Source organism: Rhynchophorus ferrugineus, unplaced genomic scaffold (assembly GCF_030347505.1).
Source record: "Rhynchophorus ferrugineus isolate W39M unplaced genomic scaffold, kcgeb_rfMv2 rfM9, whole genome shotgun sequence".
NCBI classification, from domain to species: domain Eukaryota; kingdom Metazoa; phylum Arthropoda; class Insecta; order Coleoptera; family Curculionidae; genus Rhynchophorus; species Rhynchophorus ferrugineus.
The window spans coordinates 24,354,148-24,368,931 of NW_027472588.1; the positions used below are offsets into that span (position 1 = coordinate 24,354,148).

Below are 14,784 nucleotides of genomic sequence, written 5' to 3' on the forward strand. Positions count from 1 at the left end.
TTAAAATAATAATTTGCATATTGAAGCATAGATATTGCTGGTAAAAATATATGGAAGCACCTAATACAATAACTTTAGGATTTATATTAACAAAAAAAAATGAAGTTCTTGAAACTTAGAGATTAACGTGAACTGTCAAATTAGATACGCGATAATCTATTTCTGGTGTTACATTTTAATAAGGTGTTTCTAAATATGGGTGTCTTGATCGAAAGGGGCATTATTTAAAAAATATTCGAAACACATTTTTAATATATATTCTAGTAAAGTACAAACAATTAGTACTACGTATTTCTCATAATTGTAATTTTCCATCCAAACTTTATTTCAAGATATCCATTAGTTCTTAGCGGTTGATGTTTCGGATTTTTGGCGGGCAATATAGTCGAGAGCTCTTAAGATCGCTGCCGGAACAGGCGGTGGTGTTGGAAGAGCAGAGGAAATTGGACGAAAACCATTTTGATCTGCTACGTAACTGACCACAATTGGACGACCTTCAGGAGACGTATAGCGATACGATCCTCTGGCGACGGTCCCTGCTCCTGATGGTAAATATCGTTGGTAGCCTCGTTCTTGTGCAACTATACCATTTTCGGTCTGATAGCTAGAGACAACTCATTTTTAAACAATTATTAGTATATCAATTATGGATTTACTCACGAGTAACGATAACTTCCATCAGGTTTAATATCGGAGTAAGATCTTAAAATTGCGGGCTGCTTTTGAACCAAATATTGATTTGGGACTGGTGGAAGGCATGCAGCTAGCGATACTATGGCAGCAAGAACGATCTAAAATATTTAAAAATATATTGAATCAAACATATGGCAAACATATTTTTACATATATTATAATTTGTAATTGAAACAATTAAAAGATATTCATATTTTAATAGTTATTGTATATGTAATATCAACCTTTTCAATAATATATACAGTACTAGTTAAATATGGACAAACTTTTAAAATATAGACAGTTAGTTATAACCAGTTATATATGTAACAGTTAGAACTAATTAAAACACATATAACAGGTCAATTGAAAAATACCAGGCCTGACACATAGATGGCGTTTCTAGAATTAAATCCATATGTAAAAAACATACGTTAACAATTACACATAAGTTAGCCCTAACCCTGAAAAGATGCGTGTATAATGACAGCTGTCGGATCATTAGTTTGTGAATTATAGCATTTTGAGTGAAGCAACTTTTCTTATTGTGAACAATTGTATAAAAAGGAATTTCGCGTATTGATAAAATATTGTTTTTTGGAAGGAAACGAATGTGTATGCTAGGTTTAGACGTGGTTAATTGCGCACCGAAGACGGTGAACGCAGTGGACGCCCAAAAGAGGTTGTTACCGACGAAAATATTTAAAAAATCCACAATATGAATTTGAATGACCGTAAATTAAAATTGTATTAAATAGCAGACACTCTAAAGATATCAACTGAACGTGTATAGCATATCATTCACGAGTATTTGGGTATGAGAAAGCTCTGTACAAAGTGGGTGCCGCGCGAGCTTACTTTTGTTGTGTTAATGGTTCGGAGCAGTGTTTGAAGATGATCAAGGGTAATAAACCCGAGTTTTTGTCAATGTATGATGATATTTTTGTCAATGTATGGAACATGGCTCCATAATTTCACTCCGAAGTTCAATCGACAGTCATCCGAGTGGACTGCACACTATGAACCCGCTCCAAAGCGTAGGAAAACGCAACAGTCGGCTACTTGTCGGGGTGCGCATGGAATAAGTTTCATTGAATACATTGAAAAGAAAGGACTATTAACAGCGACTATTACAAAGCGTTACTGGACCATTGAAGGACGAAATCGCCGAAAAACGGCCGACTTTGAAGAAAAAGAAAGTGCTGCTTCATCAAGAAAATGCACCGTGTCACAAGTCAGTGGAAACTATGGCAGAAATCCATGAATTAGGCTTCGAATTGCTTCCTCATCCACCGTATTCTCGCTGGGCAGAAATTTTTCTTCGAATGAAGAGGTGATCGCCGAAACCCTATTGAGGCTTATTTTGAAGCAAAGGACAAATCGTATCACAAAAATGGTATCGAAAAGTTGGAGGGTAGCTATAATCAGTGTATTACCGATGGAGAGTTATGTTAATAAAAAAAATAATTTTGGCAAAAAAATGTGTTTTACTATGGTAGGCCGGGGACATTTCAGGTCAATTGAATTATTAGTTTTATTGATATTAAATATTTTTGTTATACATATTTTTTTGTTCATACGCTTTCTGCAAATAAGTGGAGAATTCAATCTAAACTTTTCTAATATTTGAAATAAAACAAATAAGAAATAAATGTATCCTTGTCATCAAGACGCGTAGTATCTTTAAATTATTTTTATCTACTGTAGCAAGATCTAGAAGATCTAAGAAACAACTCATTTCATAGATAAATTAACTAGAATATATTCAGTAACACTAATTTCATCTCTTAGTTTTTGATGTAAGAAATATAACGGAAATAATATACTAGACCCTCAGACAAACAAACCGTTTGAAATAAGACTAGATAAGCCAGATAAGAATTGGAAACACTGAGTGAACACATGTACTGTAATGTCAAATCCGAAATATAGACAGTCAACTTTTAATTTGTTGATGGAAATGTCATGGTTTGAGGTTGGTACAATGGCCATTAAGTCAGACAGATTATAAAAACTGAAAATGTTATGGACACTTTCGAATATCTTAATATCCAAAAGAATTTTTGAATCGCTGAAAACAACTTGGCAAACAAAGATGGCAAATTCAATAAGTATAATAGATTTTTTTTACTCAAGAAAAAAAATTATTTTAGTTTGATTACTAGATCCAAATCCACCAAAAATTTTAAAAAATCCATGAGAACATTTCGACTTATCACATTTAACTCATAAATTTACATAACATAATATCACAAGTATGCGTGGTTTTGGTACTGAATAACCAAAAACTGTTAATAAGGTAAATTCTCCCAATTTACCTCATAAACAGTCGGCCCAAATCGGCAGCCAAATTTTCAAAATACTCAATAAATAAAATATTTTACTAATTTGGCCATTAATGGCAAATGGTTGAATTAAAAGTATAAATCAGAAATAAACTGACTGCTATTTTTTGCATTTATGCTGACTACATTCATCGAGCAAAAGTAGCAATCATCTACATAATTTTTCAGTTCTTGGCACGTGGGCATAGAAAATGAAAAGTATACATTTTACTATGTGACTACTTGTACCTGTACCTTTCTTTGACGTGTTACAAAACAATTTCAGTACCCATGACTTCTCAGTGTTTACTACAGCAATACCAAAATACTGCAAGTACGCATATTTGAACACATTTGCCATGATGTTTCCACATTTACTTAGCATATATTATCCACAAACATAAAAAAGCAGTTTCAGATTCTCCAAATATAACCGATGATATATAGAAGACCCTGTTATTATTTTCGTTATTGAGTGTGAGCTAACATTGATTGCAACTCAATTTTAAAGAATTTACAGATGACATATCATATCGAAGACTTCTGTAATTATCCTCATGTTCTGTTATTATGAGCCAATTTACCGCAGCGTAAACAACACATTTGCCAATGGTATTGAATGTAGTCCACTAAAAATGCCCTGAATAATCGGCAATATTTTAAGGTGATGAATTAAAAGTGCAAACCAAGGTAAGCTATCATTGGAGATAGTTATACAAAAACTGAAAAGAAAGTTATTGATTGGTAGAAAGAAAAAAGAAGGAAAAGTGACAAACTTAACGTTATATAAAAATTTGAAAAATATTAAATATATAAAAAATAATGATAAATAAAAATCAATAATGTAAATAATTCTTTAACGCAATAAAAATGTAACAAAAACTTTAATAAAAAAACCTGAACATTTATTCACAGTTTTTATATAATATGTTGGAACCACTGGAATTGAACTAATCAGATAGATGAACTAATAGCTACACCAATACTAATAGTATGAAGAATTGGATTATGAGGTTGGGTTATAAGTAAGGAAATATGAAATAATAAATTTCGAGACCAAAGAAGTGGCCCATATCCAAAAATGTGGAATTGTGGAAAAATAAAGCACAAAAACACATATTTCCTTTTCAATGAAAGTTTTTAATAAAAGGAGGCATATGTAAGATTATATACATGCATATAAATAGCTATTATTTATATAAAATTTAAAATGTGACTTACCAATTGCATTTTTGTTGTGTTTTCTGATGCTACTAACAAATCGAATGGTAAAAATGGGAATGTTTAGATTAAACTAAGCCTCCCTATTTATATTGATACACAATAATTGAAATTAATTAAAAATAGAAACAACTAAAGATGTGTATCATTATTATTTCGTACATTAAAAAAGTTCATGGGCAACTACGTCAATAATTGAGCGATTTTTATTGCATTTATATTAGAGGCCTAAGATGTCTTCTAATGTTTACTGATGATGATTGTCTAATTCCAACCACGCAATCGGACAAATTGGACTATAAATATCAATATTTGTTACCACAAAGGGTAATTATAAAATAATTTATATAAATAAAGTCATCTTGTAACCATGAATTCTTCATGTTTCCATATATGACGTTTGATAAATATCTATGTATTGAAAATAAAACGTATGGGTATTATAATATATTAAACCAATTAAAATTAATTATTTAAATCTAATTTTCTGATATAATAATATAATGATAGTATAATAATAAATAAAAAGCCACATCTTATTTCGAAAGCTTTTGTAGGAAACCTATAATAATTTCATGATTTAAAAAGCTCAAAGGACCTAACACATGTTAGGGTATGTTTTTAATAATATTTAAATGAATTTCGCCTGTCATTTAATGGCCACTAATGAAACTTGAATCTACAACAACAGAGATGATTCTGAATCATACCAAAAGCTATTGTACCGGGAGTTACACAAAAAAAAACATCCGTTAATTTCCTCCAAAATGGTGTAATAACCAAAGTCAAAATATTATTGCAATATTTTTGACTGATTGGATTTTAAAATTAGAGGGAACAGACTTGGTTTACTGGCAATTCCAGATTGTTCTTCAGGTACTAAATTAATAAATTATTAGATCAGATCAATTTTTCATATGTTTTCAAGATTTAGACATTTAAGAACGTAATCTCAAGGGGATATTTGCAAAATTTATACGTTTTTGGAGTTACAACCACTTTTGGGACATAGAAAACAAACCAGTGCTAATTAAATAATAGAGGATAGGTTCCCTCGAAAAAATATTTTATACTCATATACTTAATACATAATCAGAAAATTAAAACAATAATGGATTCATTAATTTGAATATTTGATCCAAAGCGTATACACACCAAGTTAGGTACAATTGATATTCTTAATTTTTTTAAATATATTAATTATAAATTAATAATATAATAAATATATTAAATATTATTATATAATAAATATATTAATTATATATTAAATATTAAATATTAAATATATTAAATATAATAATTAAAAATAGTTTAATAAATATATTAAAACTCTCCTTTAAATAATTACAACAAAGCAAAAGTGAACGATATTAATAACAAAGCGATATACAAGAAAATTAATAATAGGGTGATACAATAAATATGTAAATATTAAGAGAAATATCTTTATTAAAAGAGAGATGTGAACTGTACGAAGTGGTACAGAGAAATACGTCTTCGGTGTTTCAAAAACGTCGTTGCGTAATATACGCCAAGCGTGGAAAGCGCGGGTAGTTGGGCCAAACTGACAGAACCAATCATGGTTTCTAACAGTATATATTTTTGAAAATATCAAGCTCGATATAAATTAAAAATATGATAGGGTTTAAAACACAAAAACTATTAATTTACTTCCAAATACAATTTTATTTTAAGGAAAAAAGAAGCGATTTGGCGACACCAAACGACACTGACGGTTTTTATCCATTTTATAAAACAAACCAAAACGGGCATCTAATTTTTACATCTCGCTCATTACACCATTAACTCTTAAAACACACTCGTTTCCTTGAACACAGTCCAGTGCCGTAACAGTCGCGCAATGCATCACGTCCCTACTAAAGATCATAGGGATGTGTTTGTTTTGTTGTTTCGCCTAGAGAACTTATAGTTGTAATAAAATTATTTTTGGGAATTGCCTGGACCTTTATGCGTCAATTTGCCTTTAATGAGGTTCGAAATGGCACTGTTTTCTACCAATATTCATTGAATAGAATGGTTTCCCAATTTTTGGTAACTTCAAATTCCAATAGTCTGCGGATGAGCAACTGAACCACTACAATCCGCCTTTGGTAATCTTATATCCTGAACTTGCTTGTGTTGAGAATCTATGAACTAGGGGTGTCTTTCAAAGCATGTATACTTCTTACGTGTAATATCTTATGACTAAGAGTCTTTAAGCATCTTCAATTCACCTTTCGTGAATTACAGATTCAGCTGCGATACTTTCGCCCAAAATCCATTTAATTACCTCAAGTAATTCTTCGAGTAACTGCGGGACGATTACCAATCTAACGTCAACCTGTCTTAATTTTTTAATAATTAATTTGATTCTAATAAAATGAATGAACTCTACAGAGAACAGCCTTATGGCCTCCCCCGTATGCTACCGAGTAGGCGTAGGCCAGTTAAGCTATATGGAATTAAACTATTTAAAACGTAAAATACACAAAGTTTACTACAAAATACTATTTTAATTAAAGAAGATGCGACTTTCGACTTTTTTAGAGGGTTTTTATTCATTATATAAAACAAACCAAACGCTTTTCAATGTATATTTTTTGGCATCCCCCTGTTAGACCATTCAGTCTTAAAACAAATGGCCAGGTTCCTCCGAACACAGTGCAGTCACTAGCTAGTGCCAGAATAGTCGCGTGATGTAACATATTTTCAGATTATGAAATGGGAAGGATTTAAAGCAAAAATGCTTTTATTTCACTTTAAAATTGCTTCATTGTAGGAAAAGAAGTGGTAACTTATTGGACCGTCATCAGAAAGTATCGTTCGCCAGTTCAATTCTATCCAAATATAAACGACACCTTATGTCAAGACACCCCACAGAAACAATCGGGACAGTAAAAGTCGGGCAGTATCTGTCTTTTCACGAGGGTCATTAATGCCAGTTGCATCATCTTGAATTTAAAATGTATTATTCACGATGTAAATACGTTATGTGATTTATTTTGACTGCCAGTTGTTCAGATCGATGTAGCATTGCTCGATGACTAGATCGCTGTCAAACCAACATCGTTCTTTCGACGCAGTAACATCATGTTGCCACAAGAATGGAAAAAAGTTGTATAAAGTTATGATATTTTGATTAATATAAATTGTACCAATTTTTTTCGTTAAATTACTTTTAAAGTGGAAAATTCATCCGAATATGTGTGCCACCAAGTGGTTCGCTTGCTGGTATCTTATAATTATTCAGTTATAACCATAATACATAAAAATACAGAATGGGAACTTAAATGGGCTCACTCATAAACTTTAAAGTTATAAAAACAATAACTGGCCAATTTTTCCTTACTTTCGATTTGAAATTTCATAAGTCATCTTAAACTACTTAGATTATATTTATTTTTTCTGTTTTTGGGTACAATTCTAAGGAAATTTGTTGCTATAATGTTGTATTTGTAGCATTTAAGGTAAATATTTTTTTTAATGTAAAAATATAATCGGAGTACTGTTTACCAGGATATGAAGGTTCAAATCCAAAAGTTTCTGTTCTACCACAAAAGCGGTTTATTCTTTGTATTTCAGAACAGATGATTATGGACCAAACTGTGTAAAACCGTTGTTTGACCAAGATGCAATCCCTGTTATTTTAATTATCTTATATTTATATTTATTATACTTATTTCTTATACTTATATTTATTTTATTATTATAAGTTTTTTATTAAAATCTACGCCCATAACTGAATTGAAACGTACAATATGTGTATATACACAGATCGTTTTCCTTAATCTACTGAAAAGGAAAATATGGCTGTAAGTTACGTGTAAGTACAAATATAACGCTTTTCAAACGAAGTCATGAGAGATTAGAAAACTGAGATATCGCACGTGTTTCTCCATTGATCCTTGAATTAACAAATATGTGCCTTCAACTTCATGCAGATAAGAACCAGACAGTATAACTTCAAAAAGACTAAGAACTAAGCCTGTATGTGCTGATTTTGCAAGCAAGAATTATTACATATATTTTTATGATTATGCTCATGATATGTTATATTGTATAAATGTTATTTAACGGTTCTAGGAATTTTAATTCGCTTGTGTGGGAATCTCCAAACTATTTATGAGAAAAGTAAGTATACTCTATATTATATATATTATAAGCAAAACGATACGTACGAAAATACGTATATTCTCAGACAAAACCCAATTTAACGAAAATTCTCATTTAAATGAATGAAAAAAATAAATACGATTGAAAAGGGCAAAAATGAGACATTTTGCATGGATACAATATCATGGATAGTGTGCGTGCGATTATAAACATCTGGGGTAAGATTGTAATAAGATGACAAGTTTTAAAATAGTTTATCAATTAAAGATTAGAAGTATTTCCAGATGTTTTTACATAGTTCATCTAGCAGAACATAGACATCTGAATTGAAAGGAGCATTAATTAAATAATATTCCAAATATATTTTTAATATATATTCTAGTAATGTGCAAACAATTAGTAATTCAGAATTTCTATAGTTCTTCATCAATCATCATTTCCATCCATTTTCATTCTAAGTTTTCTATTAGTTCTTTACAATTGATGTTTCGGCGTTTTTACGAGCAATATACTCGAGAGCTCTTAAGATCGCTGCCGGAACAGGTGGTGGTGTTGGAAGGGCAGAAGAAATTGGATGAAAACCATTTTGATCTGCTACGTAACTGACCACAATTGGTCGGCCCTCCGGAGACGTATAGCGATATGACCCTCTGGCGACGGTCCCTGTCCCAGATGGTAAATATTGTTGATAGCCGCGTTCTTGCGCAACTATACCATTTTCGGTTTGATAGCTGAAAACAAAGCGTTTTCAAACTATTTTTAGTATGTTAATTATCGACTTACTTACGAATAACGATAACTTCCATCAGGTTTTATATCGGAGTAGGACCTTAAAATTGCGGGTGGCTTTTGAACAGAATATTGATTTGTCACTGGTGGAAGACATGCTGCTAGCGATATTATGGTAGCAAGAATGATCTAGAATATTTAAAAAATATAATGAACCTACGAATATACCCTTTTTATTATATATTTTAATGTACAATAAAGCAATTAAGGTATAAAGATATTTATAATGTATTTGTTTCTGTATATACTGCACAATATAAAGAATAAGTTCTTCTCTAGAAAACTTTAGAAATTACAGAAATTATATAGTAGATCACTAGGAAGAAATTCTTCATTTGAAATAACATCAGGTAAACAAGATAAAAAAATTAAACAATGAATGGACGGTAAATTCATAAATTAGAAATCCAAATCTGAAATATAAAAAACTAACATTAAAATATGTCCACCATCTCAACATAAAACATAGTGCCGGTTATCTGACAACAATTTACAGATTGTAAAAGAACGAAAATTTATCGATTTCGATACATACAGCAAATTACATCGAGATGTCCGGAAAGAACTAATTGTGAAGGGAGCCCCGCTAGAGCGGTCTGCAACTCCACCAATAGTTGATACTCCAGAAACTTTATTCCCTGAGTCAACAATTAATGAAGTACGCAGGCAGCATTGGTTTGGACATGTTTGTGGAATAAAAATAAACGAATGTATGGTATAATCAGAAAAACTACATCAATAGTTTTCATAGTCATAGTCATCATAACAGAAGGTGTATAGGAGATAATCAATACTATATCTTTGACGAAAATTTTAATTATTGAATGTGACTAAATTTTTTAGAAATCACAGCAAATGACATAATTTATATATATATTATATAGGATATTTCTGCAGTTATACTCATATCCAAGACATATAAAGAAAATGAGCTCGGAAGACATTAAATTATTAAGATAATATTCCGCCAATAAAAAGTATTATGGCGTTATTATATAAACAATATTCAAGAATGCAACAGACAAATAGCTCCCTGATCAACCGACAATGTTTGGAGATTGAGGTAAGAGTTGAAAGGAAAACTATGTTGTAGAAATTAAAAATCAATTTCACTTTAGGAAACACTTGTTTATAATTGACCAAAGGCATGAGAAAAAGTAGTGACTAGCCATTGACAATAACTTGAAAAATAATAAATATAAAACAACGATAAACGAAATTTTGCACAGAAGGAAACTGAACTAGTTCACAGTAATAACATTAACAATAATCTGATAATAATACAAAAATAGATATAAGGTTACCCAAAAGAATGAAAGTGTAAGAAACTGGTGGTATTAACCTTCAGTCATGATTAAGAATTAAACCAATGTATAATAACCAAAAATGTATAATTATGGAAAAAAAAACATAAAAACGCATCTTGCCCAATTGATGCAAGTTTTCAGCAAAAAGAGGCATATATAAGATTATATACATATATATAAATAGATATTATTTATGTATAATTTAAGGCATGACTTACCAATTTCATTTTTGTTGTGTTTCCTGGTGGTACTAACAAATCGAGTGATGAAACTATGAATGTTGAAACTTAAATCAAACCTCCATATTTATATTGATAGACAATAATTAAAATTAATTAAAAATAGAAATAGCCAAAAATGTGTATCATCATTGTTTCCTACATTAAAACAGTTCAGGGACAACCGCACCAATAATTGAGAGATTTTTCTTTTTTTACATAGGATGCCTAAGATATCATATATAATTTTTGCTAACGATGATTGTTTAATTCGTACCACGCACAAACAAATTAGACTATAAATATCAATATTTGTTACTAGAAAGGGTAAATATAATTTAGATAAATAAAGTCCTGATGTAACCATTAATTTTTCAATGTTTCCATATCTGATGCTTTGATACATTTATCTGTATTAAAAATAGAACCAATTAAACCAATTAAATTTATTCTTAAAATGATTGTTTAATTATTTGCATCACATTAATTTAAAATTAATATATATATATATATATATATATATATATATATATATATATATATATATATATAGGTATATATCATACCATAAAATCAATAATAGTATACATATGGTACTTCAAAAATACTGGTTTTTAGAGCAAATATATGAAAATTTCGTTATTTCATTACAGTATCTGTGGTAACCGTACTTTTAATATTTTTTAAACATGATGGCCCAAATCCAGTAAAGGGCTTTGTTGTGCCTTTGCCTGTAATAAGCCTCTTTAGGCTTGCTCGAAATATCGAGAGAACATACGTATCCACACTGACCTCTATCTCATTATCAGAACCTTTACCAGAGACTCAGCGCAAATATGCTGGTACTCAGAGGATGGATTAAACAAACTTTTCAAATTTAAAAGTGATTTTTTCAGTCACCTTCCTGTTTCCCCTATCCGTTACCATGTGGTGAAACTTAATCGTCTGACCCCGTTATTTCTCGCACAGCCTCGATGTCCTCAAGCTCTGCAGCGTGAATCCTCTGGCCAATCGCCAATCTCTGGCCAACCTTTTGAGCGACTGCCATCGTTTTTCTTCTATTAGAATGAAATTTGGGCTGAATAGTTCTAGGAACACTCAAATCGGCGACAATAGTGATCTATTGATCGGATTTCTACGAGATAATGTTTAGTATCCTAGAATATATTTCATATCGATCGTTCCCTTAAATCCTTATAATTATCGTTTGTATTTTTATCCTTCAACTGTTTAACCCTGTTCCTGTCATCCTGAACGTTAACATTTCTCTTGATATTTATTTTATCTATACACACTTTGTTTGTCATATGATTTACTTTAATTTATTTTATAAATTTCATTTATACATATACAGACATTTATGTTTATCCACGTCCTTTGTATAGAATCTCCTGTTTTAAGCCCAAAAGCACAACTGCATGGTCATGCAATGACGATAAAGTCAAAACAAATCATTAGTCATGCAATAACAAAGAAAATATATGTTCGAAGTAATAAACAGTGATTAAAATATTGGTTACTTGGGCTGGAAAAATACAGTTGATATTATATATAAATATCGTATAAAATATCAAGCTAATGATGTTTTTAAAATTTTTCTTTGATATATTTTTAATATAAGATTATATATATTTTCTCGTCAATTTAAATCTAGGAACTAACAAGTTCATAATAAAGAGTTTTTCAAGAATAAGTTTTTTGAAAGATAACACGATAATAACGTTGTTAAAATTGTTGAAAGTTTTTATAAGAATTTATCTCATTGATATCATTTTATCCACTAAAGTTTCCCTGGACTATATTTAAATTGGACTCCGAACCATGCCTTTGACATGAAGCCTACCTACTGGTAAGTAACAAATTTAGAAATCATTCCAGAAGGCATCCAGTTTTACCAAGCCTGGTTACTAGCGTGACTGGAATAGTTATTCTTGTCGAATTTTGCACTCTTTCCTTACGTAAAATCACAAACATAAACTATGTATGCAAAAAAAGTATGCCCAAGTTAGGATTCAAACCCGCAACTAACGCAACAGTAGGATTTAAAGGGGAAAGATCTAAAAATGTATAATGAATAATGATAATAAATAATATACGAACAATGAATTACAATGAATGCAATATTTGCATTTAGGGATAAAATTGTTCCTGTTTTTACGAAAATAGATCTAAATAAACTATTACATGTTTTATACAGTATTTCTAAACTAACGCAAATTATTTATTTGGTATTAAAAATCTTTAAAAATTATATACCCAGTTATTTTGGCGGCGCGGTTAATAACTGATACCAAATCACCATTACAGGTTACACGAATATGATATCCAAATGATAAAACATGTACAATGTAAACTCTACATACTTTAAGTATTTTTATTCTCATTATTAAATTAATACTAATAAAATATTTGTTTTATCCTATTTCACTGCAGTTTTACAATTACAAAGTACTTATTCTACGATAGACACTTCGGGATTAACATCTAGTCCCTGTTTTCAATCTGCGGTGAAATTTACAACAAACCTCACTAAACTAGATCAAGTGGTTTAATTCCCTTAAATCTGCTGGCTAAGTCATAATTATCTAGAAGCTATAGAACATCAACATTAGTCTGCTAAGAAGCCTCTATGCATGCCTTTGGGCGTAGTCCTTAATAACGTTTTTATTAATTACATCTTACATTAGATATATTTAGAACACTCTTAATTTACAAATTAATTTATTACTACTGTTCTGTTATAGTTGCATTAATACACAAGCAACGCGATTAATACATCAGTATGTATTTCCAAAATTAAAATAAAACTAATATATATAAACTAAACTTAAGAATACACTTATACTCTAAAGAAGTTCGTGTGGTTTAGTTCGCTTCAATCTTTCTTCTTCAATCTCTGATTTCCTGCGTGTTGTTCAATAACAGTATTGCTTCCACGTTTTTATGATTTAGCAACCTTATTTAATGTTTTAAGTCGAAATCTTGGATCACTTCGCGTATACATTTGAATTCGAGATCGTCGTGCAGCTCTTCGTTGGTTACGTAGCGATAAACGTTGGTAATTAATCGTAAAACTTTGTTTTGAGTAGGTTGGATAACTAGTTGGTTTATTGTCCTAATAATTTTGTCTATATGACGCAACATTATATTATTATGTTTGTATTGTAAAATAATGAACGCTTCAGGCATCAGAGTCCGCGACCTAGCCTAGATGATTTGGCAAATGTTCTACCAAACCAACTAGAAATCTAAGAACAATAAAAAGTCGTTGCCCTCGCCGGGATTCAAACCCTCGCCTGTAAGCTGAACGCTCTAACAACAACACCATAGAGGCAGTTGCCAGCAATATTTTTACGGATTCTCATATGATGTGGTTAGTGCTTAAAAAAACCGAACGGCTTTGGCAAGCAAACCATTACTAAATCTCGTCAAAAACCACTGAAAGGTATAGCTGTCCAGTCCCTTCTTTCATCAGTTTACCTAAATAACTTCAAAGTATACAATTAGATCTCTGTACGTCCCCATAATATTTAAAGAAATATCCTCTAAGTTCTAACCGTTGAGGAGTTGTGTCTTCCATCATAAAAAATATGTGAAAACAATAAAGCTGCCTCTGAAGTTTGAAGGATTTCCTTGATTTCCCCGGATTCCACCATCATATCCTGAGGTGGTTCCAATGAGGCCATCTCGGAACTGTACTCTTTCAATTAAAAAAACAATTTTGAAAATCGATCCACAATTGACGGAGAAATCGGTGAACATACATAAAAAAGACACAGTGGATCATAGAACCTCCTCCTTTTTTGAAGTCAGTTAAAAATTATACATTATTTTTCATCTACTTTTGAAATTTTAGCAGTTTCAAAAAAAGTATTCTTTTATTTGTGTGAACTTTTGACTTTGTTAACTAGACGCGCCATAAAGAAGGACAGGAGACAATCTGTTGTTTCACATTACATAAGATTATATCAAATTAATGAATAAAGTGTTATATAGACACTAAGTTTACTGAGTCAGGTGAAACTGACTACAAATTGAACCAGAATATATTTCGTCATCACTCAATAGTCTGATCCATATGGTCTACGAATTATATTACTTCACAGATTATTGCATGTTAAATATTAATCAGCATAATCG

At 30.8% G+C, this 14,784-nt stretch overlaps 2 protein-coding genes across 2 annotated transcripts; both read right to left on the minus strand.

Annotated features, from left to right (window-relative positions):
- Positions 1-242: 242 nt before the first annotated feature.
- On the minus strand, positions 243-4,272 carry LOC143202061 (larval cuticle protein LCP-22-like). Its single transcript, XM_076413332.1, has 3 exons — positions 4,218-4,272; positions 661-791; positions 243-604 (listed from the first exon to the last, which is right to left on the minus strand). The coding sequence occupies exons 1-3, from the start codon at positions 4,224-4,226 to the stop codon at positions 340-342; spliced, it is 405 nt and encodes a 134-aa protein (XP_076269447.1). The 5' UTR covers positions 4,227-4,272; the 3' UTR covers positions 243-339.
- Positions 4,273-8,689: 4,417 nt separating this feature from the next.
- Positions 8,690-10,702, minus strand: LOC143202060 (larval cuticle protein LCP-22-like). Its single transcript, XM_076413331.1, has 3 exons — positions 10,645-10,702; positions 9,118-9,248; positions 8,690-9,061 (listed from the first exon to the last, which is right to left on the minus strand). The coding sequence occupies exons 1-3, from the start codon at positions 10,651-10,653 to the stop codon at positions 8,797-8,799; spliced, it is 405 nt and encodes a 134-aa protein (XP_076269446.1). The 5' UTR covers positions 10,654-10,702; the 3' UTR covers positions 8,690-8,796.
- Positions 10,703-14,784: the final 4,082 nt, after the last annotated feature.

What these genes read in the sequence shown, in the direction of transcription:
- LOC143202061 (XM_076413332.1), bottom strand. An exon ending in GATGGAAGTTATCGTTACTC is followed by an intron (nt 605 to 660) that starts GTGAGTAAATCC and finishes AGTTGTCTCTAG; the next exon opens with CTATCAGACCGAAAATGGTA.
- LOC143202060 (XM_076413331.1), bottom strand. An exon ending in GATGGAAGTTATCGTTATTC is followed by an intron (nt 9,062 to 9,117) that starts GTAAGTAAGTCG and finishes CTTTGTTTTCAG; the next exon opens with CTATCAAACCGAAAATGGTA.